At 43.8% G+C, this 18302-nt stretch overlaps 1 protein-coding gene across 1 annotated transcript in view; it reads left to right on the top strand.

Annotated features, from left to right (window-relative positions):
- Positions 1 to 262: 262 nt before the first annotated feature.
- The window catches only part of GFOD1 (Gfo/Idh/MocA-like oxidoreductase domain containing 1), a 45609-nt gene continuing 27569 nt past the window's right edge, over positions 263 to 18302 (top strand). The window contains exon 1 of the mRNA XM_083623988.1: positions 263 to 1308. Coding sequence (XP_083480114.1) covers positions 1056 to 1308 — 253 coding nt within the window. The 5' untranslated portion in view covers positions 263 to 1055. The remainder of the gene's footprint in view (positions 1309 to 18302) is intronic.

Genomic DNA, 18302 nt, shown 5'->3' with positions numbered 1-18302 from the left:
GCAGCGATGGCCTCCTGACCTTTCGCTGTCCTTCCTGCGGCGCGGCGGGCGCCGCCCGGAGCCAAATGCTGCCGTAAGCCGGCCACGAGCGTGCAAGGAAGGGAGCAGCCGCTCAGGTTTTGCCTCGCCGCTGGCTCGTCATTATTTTCTTCCGCGCTGCGCTTGCAAGCCAGCTCTGGGAGAAGCAGGAGGAGGAGGAGAAGAAGAGGGGCGGCGGTGGCGGGGGGGGGGGAACCGGGGGGGGGGAGAGAGGAGCAGCCCGAGCCGCCCTCCCCAGCCGGATGGGCGGCCAATGGCACGCGGAGAGCTCGAGAGGGCGTTGCAGGCGGAGGGAACACACGGGAGGTGACAGCTCAAACTCCTCCTATTCTCACAATGCTCAGGAGCGCATTGTGGTGAACATGGCAGATGAGGAAGATTAAGACCCGCCGAGCTGCTGCTTCCTCCTCCTCTTGACCACCGAGCCACTTGTTGGCTGCTCTGATGCCCCTGTGGTGAACGGCGCGGCGACGGTGCAGGGGAGGCAGCGCTAGCCTTGCGGGCAAGCGAGCGAGCGGCCGGGTTGCGTTTGTGCGTGTGTTGAATTCATTTATTAATTCTGTGTGTATGTGTGTGCGCAAGGCAGGCAGGCAAGACCAGGAAGCGCTACGAATCCGGGGCTTGGCTCTGCGTGTGATGATCCGGCTATGGAGGGGCAGCGTCGGGGAGCTAAGGAGGAGGCAGATGCTTGGCCGGTGAGGCGGCTGGCGCGCCAGGGGCCCGCGGCCAGGGGCACAGCCGGCAGCCGTCGCCGCTGCTGCCGGGACCGGGCGCCGTTCGCCCGGTGCAGCAGCAGTAGCAATAGCAGCAGCAGTTCGCAGCTGGGACTGGGCGCCCTTTCCATTGCAACTCCGCATTGCTCGTATTATTGCGGTTCCGCGTGAAAGGAGGAGGGCCAGCCAGGAGGAGGAAAGGAAAAGCGGGGGGGGGGGAGGCATCGAGAGGGGAAGGGCAGATCGCAGCAAGGAGGATTGGAGGAGGAGGAAAGGGGGCAGCCGCCCGCAGCAGCAGCAGCCATGCTGCCCGGGGTGGGTGTGTTCGGCACCAGCCTGACCGCCCGGGTCATCATCCCTCTGCTAAAGGACGAGGGCTTCGCGGTCAAGGCGCTCTGGGGCCGCACTCCGGAGGAGGCGGAGGAGTTGGCCAAGGAGATGAGCGTGCCTTTCTACACCAGCCGGATAGACGAGGTCCTGCTGCACCAGGATGTGGATCTGGTCTGCATCAACCTGCCGCCGCCGCTGACCAGGCAGATCGCCGTCAAAACTCTGGGTGAGTCGACATCGTGGCCCAGCTTTTTGGGGGTGGGGCGGGGGGGCGGAGGCCCTGCCCTGGAGCGGGAGGTGGGTGCGAGGAAAGAAGAGGCGGCTTTTTGAAAAGGGAGGCGCCGTGGGTTCAACCCTGTTTGGAGATCCATTGCCTTGGGTGGGGTCCTGTTGCAGCAACCCCTTGCGGGGAAAGGAAAGATGCTCTGCACATGCTCAGAGGCAGGGACTTGTTGTTATTATTATTACTCCTTATGCTCCAGAACCATAGGGAGAAGAGCCGTAGCTCAAGTGCTTTGCCAGCAGAAGGTCTTTGGTTCAACCTTTGGCATCTTCAGGTAGGAATAGGAAGTCTTCCTGCCTGAAACGTCAGACAGCAGCTGCCAGCCTGTGTAGACAATGCTGGCCAGTGGTCAGTCTCGGAATAAAGCAGCTTCCTTAGGTGACCTGATGCAAAGTGTTCTTATCGGAGGCATTATGCTGCTGAGTATTAGTTGCTGGGGAGCTTGGGAAGGAAAATGCAACTGTGCCTAGGCATCTGATTGGCCACAGAATGCAGGACTAGATGGGCCTTTGGTCGGATCCAGCAAGGCTAGTCTTATGTCCTTTAGACCTGACTCTTCCACATAAAGAAGATTCCAATCCTCCTGAGGTTATTTTAAGTCCCAGGCATGGAGGGTCATCTCAAAACATTCCTGTATTCTTTGTGATTTGACCTGAGGTAATTTCTAAAACTCAAGTCTTTTTGGAAGCCTCAGTTCTAGTCTGCAAACTCTAATCCTGGGAGGATTAATTGGTGAAGAAAAGGTCCTCTGCACACACACAAGGTAGCCGTGGCTGATTTTTGGCACTGGAAATGGGCTCCACTGCTGAGTCTTGGAGAACCTTCAAGTGAGGTGTAGTAATTAGTGGAACATAGCCCTTGACAGGCTCTAATTTAAAGCTCAGGGAGGAGCTCTGACTATCCTCTCACATTTTTTCCAAACACACCTCGATGATTATTTCTGGTTGGGATGGAATTCCTCTTTCCCAGGTGCTTCTCTGAAGCCATGAGTTGCCTATGCTTCTTTACTTATCTTATTTGTATCCCACCATTTGTCAATAAACTGAGGGCCAGCATGTTTTGCCATTGTCTGAAAGCTAAGATAAAAATATCACAACCACAAAAACTATGTGAGAGAACAGCTATGCTGAGAGAAAGTAGATGACTGAAAATCACCCACCTGGAGAGCTTCATGACTTGAGTGGGGATTTAAATTTAGTGTTTCTGATTCAACACCATCATGCCACACTTTTAAATGACACTGTTCTGCCTCTTTCTTGTGCTCCATTATTTCTGTTTTGGCGCCAGTAAGTAAGACATTCCAAGTATTAGTCTTTCATGAACAGATGCGTAAACTCAGGGTATGTGCACATTACCATTTACTCAGCATCCAGTGTGTTCCCACAGCTAGATTTTGAGGCCAGAGCCCATATCGATCCTGTAGTTTCTTGACAACAACTACTACTTGAAGTGTTATTTTTCCATGAAACCAGTTTCAATCTGACTACAAAGTGTAAGCTGCATTCACTTCATGCTTCAGAATGGTGTGAACGTTCAAGATGGCTGTGGCACATGCGCAGATGGGTGTGCATGTGCAAGAGAGCCTCATGAATAGTTTGGGAAGGGGGAGGGGAAACCAGAAGTGCCGTGCATGTTATGTGAACATGCCTTCCTCTGATGTGAACAACACTGTGCCCATGTGGCTTGAAACTCAGCAGAGGAAAATGGTTTTGCTGCATTTTAAGCCGCTAATGTGAACATACCCAAAGAGTAGGAATTGGGAATGCTGAGAGAGCTGTGAAATAACTATGGCCGTATCTAGCTAGAAATAAATGTAGTTTTTAACTTTCAGTCGCTGCAAAAATGTCACCTGATATGTTCTTTTCTTTTGGGTGAGGGAGGGGAGAAATGTTTTGTTTCTTAGCTTTTATAATCAAGGGCAGCTGTTGCCCATTGGGTGGAGTTCTACTTTTGTTCGCATCCTCCCTGCTGAGGTCTAAATGGGCAACACTAAGAGTAAGGTGGAGGCTGCTGACAAGCAATGCCACCCTCAAGATGGTTTTAAGAAAGCAGGCAGACTGACGGGTGAGGGGTGTCTGAGGAAACAATGAGTTTAGTGGAGTGGTGTTCCATTTGCCCTGATGGGCAGGCCTTCCTTTTGAGAAGTGCTTTATAGGTGTAATGCAACAAACCTGAGTATACCGAGTCACTCATTTAGTATGCCTGAAATAGGCCATGGAACTCTGGTACCTGGATATATTGGTATCATTTCCTTTGATATGATGGGTGATGAACACAATAAAAATGGGCATAGTTTCCTTCCTTCCTTCCTTCCTTCCTTACTTACTTACTTACTTCCTGTTATTTATAAGAATTTCCCCCAAAATATAAACACCTGCTTGTAGAAAGTGTACTGTATAACAACAATTTATTTATACCCCGCCCATCTGACTGGGTTTCCCCAGCCACTCTGGGCGGCTCCCAACAGAATCTTAAAACAGAATAAAACATCAAACATTAAAAACATCTCTAAACAGGGCTGCCGTCAGATGTCTTCTAAAAGTCAGATAGTTGTTTATTTCCTTGACATCTGATGGGAGGGCGCCACTACCGAGTAGGCCCTCTGCCTGGTTCCCTGTAAGCTCACTTCTCGCAGTGAGGGAACTGCCAGAAGGCCCTCGGCACTGGACCTCAGTGTCTGGGCTGAACGATGGGGATGGAGACACACCTTCAGGTATACTGGACTGAGGCCGTTTAGGGCTTTAAAGGTCAGCACCAACACTTTGAATTGTGCTCGGAAACGTACTGGGAGCCAATGTAGGACTTTCAGGACTGGTTTTATATTGTCTTGTTGGCCACTTTCTTGTATAAGAGAGCAATTTACTTTGATGTTTGGGATTGTGGAAGTATTTGTTCTTTGGGAAGGGCTGTGGCTCAGTGGTAGAGCACATGCTTTCCATACGAAAGGTCCCAGGTTCAAGTCTTATCACCTGCAGGTAGGGCTGTTGTTTGCAAACAATTCCCCCCCCCCCTGGAAGCAAATAACATGGAAATAAACGCGAAGCTCGTACTATATTCCGTTATATTGCCGAAAGTGGCTTTTACGTTGTGTGAAATCGCAAATACAGTGTGGAAACATTGGGAAAAGGAAATGATCTGTTTTATAATCTGAAAATTATATAAGAGTTTAGTAAGAGAGATGCAGGATCATGAACATCAGTCAACCGATATGTGTCAGTGACACTCACATAGCTATATTTCTCATGGCGCTGCAAGGCAGAGAACAGTAAGGCCAGTAACAGATGCAAACTGTGATTTACAAAGCAACATATAACCTAATGCAAGGGTTCACAAGCTGCTGCCCGTGGTCTACCAGTGGTCCAGGAGCTTCATTCAGGTGGTCGGTAGCAAGTTTGTAGTAAATATTCATATTGTTGTAAATTGCATTTTGAATGCTTCTTTTATTTCTTATATATTGTATTGCAGTCAGAATTCTGTGGAATGCAGATTATAATGCAACGAAATACAGCATGATTTAAAAAGCAGAAATATAACAACAAAATTAATTAAGATACAATAAGATTCCAGATAGATACCAAAACAATAAGAGAAATAGTAAACACACTAAAGTGCTAGTTGAAAATAAACTGTCCTTAAGAGCACACTTAAAAGCTGGCAACCAAAGGCACACATGCATGTCTGTAGGAAGGTTGTTTCATGATTTGTTCCAAAGTTGAAAACGTCATTGCTCCTATTCCCACCAAGCAAAATTCATACGGTGGAGGAACAGCAAGAAGAGCCTTAGAAGCTGGCAGGAGTTCTCAAAAGCTTACATATCTGGGAGGTAATTCCTGACATACCAGTTGGTTCTAGGCCATTATGCGCATCAACAGCTAAAGTCAACACCATGAATTGAATCTGGAAGCTGTTTTGGGGCCGGTGGAGTTGAACAATATAATATATCCTACTGGTCTCATCTGAACTTAGCATTCTTCAAGGGTAGCCTCATGTAAAGTACTTTATAAATAATCCAAAGAAGTAAAAATAAATAAATAATTTGTCCAGTAGCACCTTAGAGACCAACTAAGTTTGTTCTAAGGTGCTACTGGACAATTTATTTATTTATTTTGACTGTGTCAGACCAACACGGCTACCTACCTGAACCAAAGAAGTAAGTTTCACTACAATGCATGCACTAGCTTGAGGATGAATGGCGTTTGGATCCAATCCTGCAATAGCTAAGTGATTGTATATTCCTGTTGCTGTGTTCTACCCAGAGACTAAGAGTTATTTTTATTTTTTTAAATATACTAAGGTCTCTTTGGTTGGGCCTATTTCTTCTGTATAACTCCAGCCAAAGCAGGCTTAATCTATGTGATAGGTATAATTATTCAATCCTAAATAGGGAAGAGCCCTGTGAAAACTACAGTTTTGCTGTTAACAGAAGATGGGTCCTTAATCAGGCAACCTGTGTAAGAATTCACTGAACTCAGAACTCGTAAATAGGAACATAGGAATCTGTCCATTAGAGGGTAACGAAGAAGAAATACCACTACAATTACTACGATTACTGTGGTTGTTTTTGCAATAATGCAATATTTGACTGTACCAGTCCACAACGACCATGGCATGTAATTGTCAGGATGAGGGATGTGTTTGTTGTGTATGCCTTAAATGAGGATGAAAGTGTTCGTGAGTGTGTGCAAAAAAAGTGTGATTATTTTATTTCCCAATAAGAGGCATTCACCACATGTGTTTTTCAGCTGATGTTTCGTGCCTATTTTTCAAAATGCCAAACGATTATTTCCCTTCAGTGTGTGACCAGAAATGCATAGCCTTTTCTGGAAAGAAAGGAAGTGTCTTCACTTCTGCTTTTTGAACCCATCACACGTTGTAGTGACTGTTTCAAGTCAACCTGGAATAGAAGATGATGAACACAGGAACAGGAGCACACCCTCCTCTAAGTTGGTGCCTTCTGGCCTTGTTCCTAACTTCTTAATAGCAGCCTGGTACTGAGAAATTAAGCAGGGGAGGTTTTTCGTCTTTTTAGCTCCCTTCGTTAAACTCTGTAATTTATTTGTGTCATTTTGCTGTTAAAAGCTCAGGCCATGGGTTCAGGACCTGAATGAGGTAGCAACCCTGTTTTTTATGCTACCCCCTCTATTTCTTCCCAAGGTGCCCTCAGTCTGTCACTATTTTGCAGGAGGGAGTCAAGCACTGGGAAAACTTTGTGAAAACTTGCTTGGGTTTGAGTACATATATTTTGGCGTATGCATGGAACTGAAACACCCACTCAAGATGCAGTTGCACTGTATTCTCAATTTAAAAAATGAGAATTAGGTGCCTACCGTTAAAAATATGACCCTGTGTTGTATTCAGACACGTACTAAAATATGTTTTACGTCAGATAAATACTGTAAATAAAAACATACATATGGAATTATGTTACTGGCTTTTGGAACTTCTTGTGTAAGATGTTTTCCCTTTGTCAAGAAGATTTCCTGTGGTTTTTCTCTCGGTTTTCTGTGTGCAGTTTGAGGCCCTTTGAATACAAGCAACTTTTGGGAAAGAATATGACCAGCTGTCTGTGAAATTGACAAACATATTTTTAGATTCTAAAATCAAATCCTGACAATATCGTTTCATGGAGTGGCCTTTGGCTGCTTGCCAGAAGTACTTTTATTGCATCATTATTGTTTGCAGCATATTCAGTAATGTTGCATTACTACCAGACAGACCGGTCATGCTAAAGGTTCATTAGCAATGTCATGGATAATTAGCGAGCCAGTTTTGGCATAAAGGAGTTGTCTAGCCTGTTCCTAAATGCATTTACTTGGAAGTAAACGCTCCTGATTTCAGCAGACTTAATTCTAAGAAAGTGCTTGTAGGATCAGTCTTTGAGGAAGAGAATGAAATAAAAGCTCTCGTGTTATCTTGGTCTAGTATTCAGACTCTCAGATGTTAAGAATCTTGGCTAAGCACTGATACAATTATTTTCAAAAAGAACAAAGTACTATGAAATAGCATTTTTTTATTAGAGGACACACTGGTCAATATTGCATTTCAGTTTCGTTTTACGCCAGTAAATAATACACAGATGCTGGTCCTCATGGAAAGCCTCTTGAAGATATTTTACTCTCCCCTATAATTGCCCTAAAAAGTGCACTTATTCACAATCGTACATCATTATTTTTTTTTAAGAAAGGGAACATCAATAGACTGGCCTGGAGTGCTTCTTCTCTCCCAGCTCTCCCCCCCCCCAATTCCTGGCAAGTATCTCTTTAGTGGCTATTAATATGTCTCCTATCGGTTGTCATTATTTTGATATACGGTTAAAGAAAGTAAAGCTTAACAGCATGAACAGTTTGCCCTTCATGACCCAGGATTCACATGCCTCAGAGAGCACCTCTCTTTCTATTGCTCCCTCTCTTCAGTCTTCCTCTCAGGCCCTGATCCAAGTTCCAGTTCTGTGTAAAGTGAGACCATGGTGAGGAGAAGTAGTTTTACATCACTCCCCTTGAGGCTATGGACTAATGTTCCCCCTGACTCACAGATCTGTGCTGCTCTTTGTTGCCTTCTGGAAGTGATGCAAAACCCATCTCTGTTGTTTGGCCTTTGGCTCAGCTGCCCAGTTTCATGCCTTTGTACTTTGGTGAGCGTCAAACAAGCCATAGTTAAGGAACAGTGCTGGATTCACATGTAAGCATCATAGTTGAAATGAACCAAGATTTGTCAGCCAGCAGCAAACCATGGCTTCAGATTGTGTTTTTTGGCAGTAAACAAGTCATAGTTAAACTGCTGGACTGGCTTCACACATAATGCTAAACCATGATTTAATCAACCATAGTTTAATCAACTAATGATAGTTTAATAAACTATAGTTTAGTCTTGTGTTAACCTGGAAATTAACAAGTTATTTTAAGTTCTGTATATTGCTTATGATTAACTATATTAAGGAAACATGTATCATTAACATTTTAAATACATTAGGCTACTTATATTTAGATTTTTCATACTTTGAATTAATTTATGGTCCCACCCCACCTTACTCTCTGTACACTCAGTTCCACCAATCTAAAAACATCTTGCTGTGGGCCTCATTCAAACTCATATCACTATCCATTGGTTCTCTAATTACTTCCAAATTTCCTGTTAGCATGCAGGACTGAAGTGCCATTATTTAAATCACTAAAAATGATGGGCTCCTGTCATATTATTAGGTGGTATCATTATTTACATGCTGAATGAAAATAGTTGCTACATTTTACTAAGGTTAAGTATTTTCAGAACATTCATTCTGGAATATTAATAGAGTCCTTTTGTGTCTGAACTTGAATACAGACTGTTTCCTCGGTCCTTTAAAAAAAACACCAGGCTCATATTTTAATAGGGCTTTGTTCTTCTAAACAGCTGCTGTGGTTCAGCCATTGATTATACCTTGGGTACATCAGTAAGATCAAGACAGAGTTGGAATAATTTATGTGTCTGAAGTTAATCCCTAGCCTCCAGATGCTGCCAGATCATCTATGGCAGAAATTATTTATCTTTGTGGTTCAAATAAATACTTGCAAACAGCAAATATTTTTATGTGTCTAAAAAAAGTCATGTTTCTTCCTGCTCTGGAGGGTAGGACTCAAATCAGTGGCTTCAAATTACAAGAAAGGAGATTCCAATTAAACATCAGGAAGAACTTTCTGACTTGTTTGACAGTGGAATGGTCTCCCTCGGGAGGCTGTGGACTCTCCTTCCTTGGAGGTTTTTAAGCAGAGGTTGGATGGTTAACTTGTCATGGATGCTTTAACTGAGATTCCTGCATTGCAGGGGGTTGGACTAGATGACCCTTGGGGTTCCTTCCAACACTACAATTCTGTGATTCTATGTCATGATGCAAAATGGTGCTCAACTCCCTGCACCCAGCAAAGTGAACACATCCTCAGTACTTAGCTGTTCCTTTCTTTCTTCCAGTTTTGAGCCACAATAGTATCTCAGTATTCTCAGAACACCTTTGTGGATTTAGTCCGCTTGAAAATGAATGTAGTAATACTTGTGTCAGTCATTTTTGGCAAATGCTTTTACAGTGCAATCTTGTACATGCCTGTTTTGAAGCAAATCCCATTGCGTCCAATGGGGCTTACTCCCAGGTAAATGAGTGTAGGATTGTGGCCAAAAGCATTTAATGAATAGACACATGAGAGAAAAATATTAGGATATATATTTAAGGTCCTATTTTGATGCTCGTGGCTACAACGTGTTCATGGCACAATCTTAAGAAGCCTTAATGATTTTTGTGAAGCTGTTTAATAGAATTTTCTAATGTAATGCTGATCTGTATCAGTCCCTGTGTTGTCTTGTTTAAACAGAAATCTTCTGCATTGCATTCAGTAATTCAGATCTAATTGCTCAATTAACCCCAAAGAGAGTAGGGTTAAATCCCAACCTGGTATCATTTTAGAGAGAGTAGTATTGTTTCTGCTAATAGCCTGAAGTTTGTTGATTAACATGAGCAAGTTAAAAGCAAATTGAAGAAGTGTGGATGGAGGCCAGCTGCAAACAAGGCCAGACATTGCCATCCTAAGCACTCTTACCAAAGGATAACTCTTGGGGAACCAAGAAAGACATTTTACGCTGCACAGTTGTATTCTATTCTATAATGTACTGTATCTTGATAGCTAAGATGCTTGATAATTTATCTTGACACTTGGATAACATGGTAGCAGAAATGTAGGCTGAACCTTGCCAGAAACACATTGTGGATACGAATTAATTGCACTGTATGCAGTGAAATCTGAGCATGTTTGTGCATGTGGCATGACGAAGACAAAATCCAAAAACCTGGTACCACTTGTTTAAGGACTGCTTGAGACTGGCTTTTTTGCGGGTGTGCTCTGCAACAGGTCATTGATGCAATAATAGCACATTAGTGGTTGATTCAGATAGGACTGCCCATGCCTCATTCTGCATCTGAAATGCATCCCCAGTGGTACATTACATCTGTCCAGAGCTGTAGGGTGGGAGAGCTGGAAAAAAATTCGCACCTGGCAACCAGTACATTTGTTACTGGGGTTACTTCATGCACTCAATTATATGTAACACTCAGGCACATGAGACAGTTTATTTTTTTATTTTTTCCCTTTAGTGACAGTGTGAATCATGAGAGCTATATACAGTGGGAAATGTTATCTCTGAAACATGAAGTACACTCTGAGTATTTTCTTTCCTTTCATGTTTGATGCCGTTACATCAAATAAGGGGGTAGGATGAAGGTTTTATGGTCATATTTGCAGGGGGTTGGACTTTGGCTTTGGGCGTCCCTTCCAGCTCTACAATTCTGTGGTTCGATTATATATATTTTTGGAGAGCTAATCTTGATGTTTATTTTGCTCTAGGAGGCTTAGTTTGGTCAGAATCGAGTATAAACTTCCAGAGTTAATGCAAAATACATTACTTCTGGTAAATGAGCCATAGCTGCTAGAGGGCTATGAAAATTTGTGTCCAGGGCTTTTTAGACTCGTCTACCTATGTACTATCTGGAACCAAAGTGGCACATTGGTTGTCAGAAGTGATATTTTTTTTTTTGGCATTGTTTTCAGCTCTCTCTCTCTCCCCGCCCCCTCCCCCAGGTGCATTCTTGTGCAACAAAAGCGTGGCAGAAAAACACACCTCCAGGACACCTGTGGTAATAGCATGTTAGAGGATTTCAGGGAGTCATAGGACATGCACCGACTGGAGCCATATGCAGTACTGAAAGTGGGATCACATATAGCCATAATTCATGAGCTTAAATCATCATGAACGCTCAATATAAAGGACTTATGGAGGGGCCCTATATCCATATGCAGACCATACACAAAGTGTTGCAAGTTCATTTGTTTTGTAATATGTGTGCACCCCCATTCTTTCTCCTGGCTTAGTTTTTTTGCTACTGTGCCTCTAGGTTTCTGTAATAATTAAGGCTGCATGTTTTCGATCCCAGTGAGTATTTTGGTACTTCTGAGCTTTATAGAGCTGTAGCACTTGGGTAACAGTCCTTCTTATCTTTGGCCATGTTGCTGCTGTGGTTCATATTGTATACTTCTTCACCCAGTGTGGAGAACGACTGTGCTATAGACGGACTGGGACAAATTGCATTGTCCTGGATCTCCTAATTAAACCATTTCTAAAGAATAGGATTGTCACACTCCCAGCCCTCCAGTCTGTGGCGGGTTTAAGGCATAGCCCTCTTTTTCTTCTGAAACCTCCTTTCTAACTGAACTGTGTATTGCATTCTTGGATATTGCCAGTCTACTTACTAAAGTTATGCTGATTCAGCACAAGCTTTTTAGATGCTTGATTCAAAACTATGCAGCACTCTTTTGTGGCCACGTTTTAAAATGGGTCTCATAGTGCCGGGTATCGATCTCACTAACCAAGTGTAGTATTAAAAGGGCTCGCATATGAACATCAATAGAAATTATGATGCATTAAATTAGCTAATTGACCTTAGTTCCAGAGCTGTCAGCCAAGCATCTTTTTTTTTAACCTACTTGGATAAATGTAAGTAAATAATAATCCGTCATAACACAGTGCTGCTACTTCACTTTGATTTATCATTTCCATTTTATATAAAATCATTAGTTGTTTGTGCATACTAGGACAGTAAAAGCACATTTCATAGCTATCACTTGTAACACCCCTTGTATTCTCAAGAACGATTTCATTAAGCTGTTTACACCATCCGCAAGGATGGCCTATAGCAACCTTCTCCAGTTTGGAGCACTTCAGATGATTTTGAGCTGCAACTCCCATCATCTGCTGCCAACACAGCTGTCCTGACAGGGGCTGTAAGGAGTTGTAGTCCAAAACATTTGAAGGACACCAGGTTGGATGGATGGATTAGAGTGATGCACTTAATGTAAAAGCACTATTAAGTGCAAAAGTATAAAGAACTTTAAGCAGGTTGCATTTGATGGCTAATGCTTTAATGTATTGCTGCTGCTGCACCTCGGACTACTCATGCTAATTAAATTGCCATCATCCCATTCACATGTATTGATTCAACTTACCTCTGTTTTCTTGCTAGAAATTGGAACAATCTGAAATATTAAGCAGAAATACTTGTAGTAGACCTTGCTGATCCTTCTCTCTTTTTGAGGTCTGCCCCCTCTGGAACCTATTAAACCACCATTCGGTAATTGCCGTATTGCCAGAATGGATGAATTGCCACTAGAGGGTTCTGTTACTTGCTGAAAACCTGAACTGACATGGCTCAATTAAAAATAAAGGCAGAAGCTCTTGATTATGCAGTTTTTAATGGGCAGCAAGTGTATTCCTTATGGAAAATGGTTTGTAGCTCAGGTGTAGCTGACATTGGATTTCAGGTTCTAAGGCATTGTTTGTGACCTTGTCAGTAACCTGAGAAGTCCAAGGTTTTTTGTTTTGTTTTGCTAATTAACCCCCAGCCCCTGAATCTTTAAATCTATTAGATATAAATATGAGCTTGAAAACTGTGATATCTACAGTGGTACCTCGCAAGACGAATGCCTCGCAAGACGAAAAACGCGCAAGACGAAAGAGTTTTCCGTTTTTTGAGTCGTTCCGCAAGACGAATTTCCCTATGGGCTGGCTTCGCAAGACGAAACGCCTTGCGAGTTCTTGCAAGTTTGTTTCCTTTTTCTTAAAGCCGCTAAGCCATTAATAGCTGCTAAGCCGTTAATAGCCGCTAAGCCGCTAATAGCCGTGCTTCGCAAGACGAAGAGACTCGCGGAACGGATTAATTTCGTCTTGCGAGGCACCACTGTATTAAACACTTCATGGGCATGTACCGTATTTTTCGCACCATAGGACACACCGGACAATAGGACGCACCTTGTTTTAGAGGGGGGAGAACAAGGGAAAAAAATTATTCCGCTCTCTGCCCAGCGCCCCTTCAGCGAAGTGGCAGGAGGCGCTGCGCAGAGTGGGAGAATTTTCCCCCTCTTGTTTTCCCGCTCTAAAACAAGGTGCCGTTTAAGGTGCGTTCAGGCGGCTACCTTGGAAGCCTGGAGAGCGAGAGGGGTCGGTGCGCACGGACCCCTCTCGCTCTCCAGGCTTCAGGTTCCTTTCGACCTGCTCTTTGGGGCTGGCGGGGGGAAGCCCACCACCAGCCCCAAAGAGCAGGTCAGGGAGCAGCGGAAAGGCGCAGCGGAGAGGCTGCTGCCATAGTCACGCGTCACTTCTCCAGCTGGGAGAGGGTCGCGGGGCTATGGCTTCTTTAGCCCCACGCGCGCTCTCCCGGGTGGAGAGGTGACGCACGCCTATGGAGGCTCCTGCCATAGGCGCGCGTCACCTCTCCAGCTGGGAGAGGGTCGCGGGGGGCTGCTTTAGCCCCGCGCGCGCTCTCCCGGGAGGAGAGGTGACGCGTGACTATGGAGGCTCCTGCCATAGGCGCGCGTCACCTCTCCAGCCGGGAGAGGGTCGCGGGGGGCTGCTTTAGCCCCGCGCGCGCTCTCCCGGGTGGAGAGGTGACGCGCGCCTATGGAGGCTCCTGCCACAGCCGCGGGTCACCTCTCCAGCCGGGAGAGGGTCGCAGGGCTATGGCGTCTTCGCTCCATAGGACGCACACACATTTCCCCTTCATTTTTGAAGGGGAAAAAGCGCGTCCTATAGAGCGAAAAATACGGTAAACGGACTAGAGTAAATTTGAGTGGTTTTCCCCCTCATTCCCCAGATCTCGTAATTCTGAAGGCCATTTTGCAATTTTAGCCTTATTCCGCAATCCATTGCAGTTGAAGCAGCACCTAGTAAAGTTAATTATGCATAAATAAATCAGACCTGTGCAACTTGTGGTACACAAAGCCAAGCATAGCGCACTAGTCATATATTGTGGGCTTCCAAGAGCTTAATGTACTTGTTAGTTTTTCTACCTCTCTAAATAAATGGTCTCTATAAATAAGATGCTCAGAAGCACCCAACAATCCACAGTGTATGCCTTGCAAGTTATTTCCCCTGCCCTGCTTAGTGCTGAACAATGTGGAACATCCTGGCTGCTTGTGCTATCATAAACACAGATGAAAGCCTTGGGGTGGGGGCTAACCATGGGGGCATGCAGGCATTCTAATACAAATGCTTAGCCAGATGTTAAAAATGAATAAATGATTTAAAAAAAACAAACACATTTCTGTGTTGAATCGTTTAAATCTACAAAGCTGATATTAGCTGTTCAAACATGCTGTTGTTAATACCGCTGTATTAACAACTACCATATCAAAGGGATATGGTGAAAAAAATGTGCATTTAACAATGCTTGGAAGTTCCACCTTATCCTTCATTTCCTCATGTGATAAAAACAAGGCAGTTTTTCCAAATTCCTTGTGGTAGGATGGAAAATCACTTGAGGAACTTCTAGAAAATACTCAGCTAGTCACTGGAAAGGGACTTTGTGAAACAAAACAAAACCTGATGGTCATCTGCTAGGCATGTAACTGAAAGAGATACCTTTCGCATTGTCAGTGTACCTTTTTTTAAAAGTAGTGCCCGTAGACTAGATTTTTTCCTGATAGAGTGGCATCTCAAAGAGCTCTCTTGAGTTTTGAAGTAACAGGTTCCAACTTTCAGAACAAAATCTTTCAACCAAAATCCCTAAGGCTGTCATTAAAAAAATAATAATATCAAATTAGGCAAATCCAAGCATATATGCAATGTGATTCCATACGCATAACACTTTCATATTGATAAATAAGTCATAGGTTAACAAAATAAAGGTTGCACAACATCCACAGGTAATTGCTTCTGTTCCTCAGCTGTGGTTACGGACTACAATCCAGAAAACTATTTAAGGTAGGTACATAGCCAAATGTTTGACTTTTTATCTTGGAGCAGCAGTCTGCTATGCTGTATTAAAAATAGCTTCTAACATGACAAGATTCAGAAATGGTTTGTTAATCAGCATGGGAGGCCTGTTGCTTGAAAAGCACAGAGTACATGGAAGCTCACCGTGTGGTTCCGTACATTAGGATGTCCAGATGCGGGGGGGGGGGGGCAGTTTCCTGCACCTTCAAGAGAGGAAGTTTAAGCCAGCTTGTCATACTCCTTTTCTCCTCTGTGGCCATGGCTTAGAAATTTCCCCCTTGTGGTCTAGCTGAAATCTAGCTTCCTGTGATGTAGTCTTCAGCAAGAAACACCACTAAACTAATAAAATATATAAATATTTTAAAAAGCTTCTCAGAGAGATAGGGAAACAGGAACAGCTAGAAACAACCTAGGGTAGGGTGAAAAATCCAACAGGTCAAATTTCAAAGGCCAGCTAATTTAGCATCCCTATAAAATTTTACTTTAAAGGGGGTGTGTGGGTATGTATAGTTGCCTTTGGGAGGGTGGGCAAGACAGACAACCAAGCCAAACAAACAATAAATTCATTCATTCCCTATTGACAGCAAATTCAAGGCGGTTGTGTGCACAGGGCCCTTTCTACCATTAAGCAGAGTGAGGCATTCACCTCAGGCAACAGGTGCTGTGGGACAGAAGTGGCGCATGCCCCAGGCTGTTCCTTCTGAGGTCACAGCCATTTCCCCGTGTTGCCACATTGCCTCTCCTGGGCCCCATAATCTGACCTGCTGCTTCAGGTGCGGTGGAGGACACACTATCCTGTCACCAGTGTTGAAATATTGTACAAAAATAGGATTCAATCTGCTAGTCCTGTCTATTTCTGTTGAGGAATTTCTGAAGTCTGAAGAAGAAGAAGGAAGAAGGAAGAAGGAAGAAGGAAGAAGGAAGAAGGAAGAAGGAAGAAGGAAGAAGAAGAAGAAGAAGAAGAAGAAGAAGAAGAAGAAGAAGAAGAATTTGGAGGCGGCAGCGGCTTGTCCTTTGCCTCAGGCAGCATAAAAGCTTGGGCTGGCCCAGCCTGTACACCCCAAGAACAGAGCTGCATTGTTCCCCTCTGCTTCCCCAATTATACTTCTTTGTCTTGAACACATATGATTAAGAATAAAGAGTTGGGTGTTGAAATTGCACCTGGAAGTGCAGGTGGAGCACAGTGTTTTCTTTTTCACCAATAATGATACTGACGCAGGCAGAGCCACAAGTGGAAAGAGACTAAATCATCTGACTTTAACCACACTAACCCTTTTTTTCCCTTCCCCTGTGGTCAAGCAATGCATGAGAATTATGAGAATATCCGGCTAGGGATGCTTATTTCGTTTTTGTTGCCGTCAACAAAGAGCAGTTTATGAGTGGGATGTTGTGGGCGCTTGCTTGTCAGATGGTGCTGAGAAGTGGGAGGTCTGTGGTGTGCATAGAATACTGTGTGAAACATCAGAGATGATTGTTCATGGGTAAAAGTAACTGGGAGGTAGGGCTAATATGTTCTACGCATGCCATTTGTGCATGAGCTGAAGGACCTGATTGGATCATGCTGCTACCTGCCAGGTTTACTCTGGGTTCCATTGTCTTAGGCAACAAAATCCATTGGATTGGTTTTCTTTATTTGTGGTGGAAGGTCACAATTTAGTTATGTAGTGAACTAGCTTCTCAGAAGTCAGGAAAAAAGCTCCTTTTTTGCCTCAGACTTCCCCCTCCTGCCACTCACTTCCCTTGAACTGTAAGATTTGAGAGGGATTATATACAGCCCCCTTGGGAACAAAGAATCCTGACTAATCTGTTGAAGCAGAAGAGAAATAGGACAGTGGCAGGAATCCCCATGAATATTGCATCAAGTCCATGGGAATCCCAGTTTTTCTAAGAAACAAAAATCATGCGTGACCTTTTCCTTTGCTGTGGAGTCTGCCTGCAAATGTCCTTGTGACAGTCATATGTTCATGAGTCTGTCTTAATGGATGTTGGGAACGTAATATTACATCAGCTTCCTATTAGCAGTGATGGCTCAACAGTCAAGGGACTTGTGCATTGCCTTTTAATGCCAGAAGACATTCTTGTGCAGTTCAGCACACTATTTGTTCCCCTATGTTGCACAGATAATTTCTGCCTTATTTGCACAGAAAATGTACACGATCAGTTGACAATGCTGGAAGACATTATGAAAGTGTTGTGGTCTGCTATTGTTAAAACAAAAAACAGAGCTAATAATAATAATAATAATAATAATAATAATAATAATAATAATAATAATAATTTATACCCCGCCCATCTGGCTGGGTTTCCCCAGCCACTCTGGGCAGCTTCCAACAAAAGATTAAAAATACATTAAAACATCAGTCATTAAAAACTTCCCTAAACAGGGCTGCCTTCAGATGTCTTCTAAAAGTCAGATAGTTGTTTATGTCCTTGACATCTGATGGGAGGGCATTCCACGGGGCGGGCGCCACTACTGAGAAGGTGTAAATGCAACAGAGGCTGCATTCACATATCTTGATAAGCCAGAATATCTGCCTTAGTGTGGTTTATTATGCACACCTCCTGATTGCACCTGCTTTACACGTACCCACACAGAAGCAGGGGAAACAAATCAGGTACTCACTGTTAAACTTTGCTTCCAATCATGTTTGATCCCATGATTATGGTTTATTGTTCCCTAACAAGCCATGATCGCTAGTCAGCTTTAAACCTATTAGGGTATGGTAAATATATTGCACTGGTGTTCAAAAAGAAATAATCTGACAAGACTACTGGTTGAAGGGATTTTTCAAAGCTCCTCAAGGTTTATTTCTCATGGCAGACATAGCCATGATAAACAGAGTACAGGTTTTATACCTGTCTAAGAAATTAACACTTGACACAGACTAGCTCACACTAACTAAATTTGGAGAAAAGCAGGAAAAATGTACAGCTCGAAAGGAAGTGATCTACTTGACGACAAGTAGTTACTACTAAAAGGGAAGGTATCATTGCGGAGGAAGAACAGTTTGCCTTTCTGTCCTTTGCCCCTTTCCCTGGTTGAGGTACCCTATTGTAAGTGTTGCTTTACTCCCAACAAAGCTATGGGTTGCTGGTTCCTTACAGATAATGGCTTATTAGGAGGCAGCAAACCATGACTGGACACAATGGGA

Source organism: Podarcis filfolensis (assembly GCF_964270895.1).
Source record: "Podarcis filfolensis genome assembly, chromosome: 7".
Lineage (NCBI taxonomy): Eukaryota > Metazoa > Chordata > Lepidosauria > Squamata > Lacertidae > Podarcis > Podarcis filfolensis.
The sequence above is the reverse complement of the archived record's forward strand: the minus strand, read 5'-3'. Positions and strand labels throughout refer to the sequence as shown.